The 1857-nt window shown below is 55.4% G+C and overlaps 1 protein-coding gene across 1 annotated transcript in view; it reads right to left on the bottom strand.

The window, feature by feature from the left end:
• The window catches only part of Sptbn4 (spectrin beta, non-erythrocytic 4), a 72089-nt gene that overhangs the window by 4325 nt on the left and 65907 nt on the right, over positions 1–1857 (bottom strand). The window contains exons 33-35 of the mRNA XM_033765993.1: positions 1806–1852; positions 598–670; positions 3–130 (exon numbers count right to left, since the gene is read on the bottom strand). Coding sequence (XP_033621884.1) covers positions 3–130; positions 598–670; positions 1806–1852 — 248 coding nt within the window. The remainder of the gene's footprint in view (positions 1–2; positions 131–597; positions 671–1805; positions 1853–1857) is intronic.

Raw genomic sequence — 1857 nt, 5'->3', positions numbered from 1 at the left:
GCCTTGGCCGCCGTCGCGGTTTGGGCCGGTCTCGAGCCCGCGGGCGATCTGGCCGTGGTGTCCGTTCGGGCGGCTCAAGCCCGTTGGGCAGACGGCCAGGGGGAAGCTCTCGAGGCTGAGGCAGCGACGGCTGAGGGAGGGAGGGGGAAGACGCGTACTGTCCATGGGAGGGGTTGGGGGCCGTCTATCTGGGGTCTGAGGGCCATGTCTTGGAGGCAAGGATGGCCTTGGGAGAGAATCTATCAGGACTCGCCTTGGAATCCCTCTTCAAGGTGGAAGGAAGGGGCCAGTCTATGGAAGTGGGGTACAAGGAATTCCCCTAGGAGCAATCTGGGTCTGCCTTCTGTGTGTATGTGGCTGTCTGTGGAAATGTGCAACCCCACTGGACTAGAGAAATAAAGTGCCCAGGGCACATGAAGGAAGAATAAGAATGTATGTATGTGTGTAGAGTGGGGTCTCTTAGTCCGGTGGCCCCATCCTTCTAATAGAGAAATTTTCAGATACCAGGTAGGGAGTGGGCCCTCGGCTGAGCCCTGGTTGCTTTCTGAGATTCTGAGAGGGGTCTCCATACCCCACCCAACCTGTGGCTCCACTTACCACCGCAGCAGGGAGCCCTGGGCCTGCCTCTTTCTCTTGCAGCTGCTCCACAATGTCAGCCAGGGTGGCCTTCCTGGGGAAGGGGGACAGAAAGATCCAATGGAACTGGAATGCCTTCTCTCAGGGCCATGCCTGTCTGGATAGAGGAGCCTCCTCCATCTCTAAGTGTGAAATGTGAGGCCTCTGTTCATTGTCTTGCACAGACTTGAAACTTACACACCATCAGTGCTCCAGACATTGCTGTTGAATGGAGAATAAAACCTCTCCCGGCTCATTTTTTTTTTTCCTGTGCTGAGAATTAACCCAGTGCCTTCCCACTGAGCCGCATCTCCGGCCATTTATATTTTTTATTTTGAGATAAGGTTTCACATTAAGTCACTAAGTTGCCCATTGGGCACAAACTTGCAGTCCTCCTGCCTCGGCCTCCCAAACTGCTGGGATTACAGGCGTGGGCCAACATATCCTGCTCCTCTATCCCACTTGAGTCTTCAGCAGCAGAAAGCGAAAGGTAAACTGGTGCCTTCAGCCTCTGAACACTCCGTTACCTTTCTCAAGCACTCCCTGGGCTCCAAGTCCCTGGACTTCCCCCATCCTGGTCCTAATCATTCTGGGTCTTCCCTGTTTATTTCCCCCCTGGACCGTGAGCCTCATGAATGCAGGGCCAGGACTCATTTGGTCACTGCCCTCCTCTGAAGCAAATGTTCATGAAATGGGGAACTTCAACAGGGTTGAAAGCCATTGTTTTTTGTCCTTTCTGGGGACAGCCAGTTGGGCTGGTCCACAGACCGGGCTCTGGTCAACGCTGCAGTCAGAATGCCTGGGTTCACCCAAGCCCGGTGACTGGTGCTCTTTGTGCCCCCACTGCCTGAATCCCACACTGGAAATAACAAATGCCCCTACTCCATACCGCTGTTGGGACCGTACCAAAGGTCTCCACCCAATCAAAGAGTAACTGTTTGCACCAGGAGCCCAGGGATGAAGATGTGTTGCAAAGCAGATAAAATCCCCCCTCAGCTGAGGGGATTCAACGCAGGAGTCCGCTCTGAGAACCTGTGCTTGAAGGTGCCCTGCCTTTTCCGTTAGCAGGAAGAGCTGCCCATGCGAGACACTGGCACGGCTACCCGCGGCCTCAGTTTACAGCTCTGTAAAACGGGTACCGCCACCCTCGCTTTCCCTTCTCCTCCCTCCCTGTTCCCACCCGGCCTCACCCCTTGGTCAGGTCTCCTCTGACCGGCATCTCCTGCTCGCTGGACTCCTGCC

The sequence above is a fragment of the Fukomys damarensis genome, unplaced genomic scaffold (genome assembly GCF_012274545.1).
Source record: "Fukomys damarensis isolate Sample0158 unplaced genomic scaffold, DMR_v1.0_HiC HiC_scaffold_19, whole genome shotgun sequence".
Classification (NCBI taxonomy): domain Eukaryota; kingdom Metazoa; phylum Chordata; class Mammalia; order Rodentia; family Bathyergidae; genus Fukomys; species Fukomys damarensis.
The sequence above is the reverse complement of the archived record's forward strand: the minus strand, read 5'-3'. Positions and strand labels throughout refer to the sequence as shown.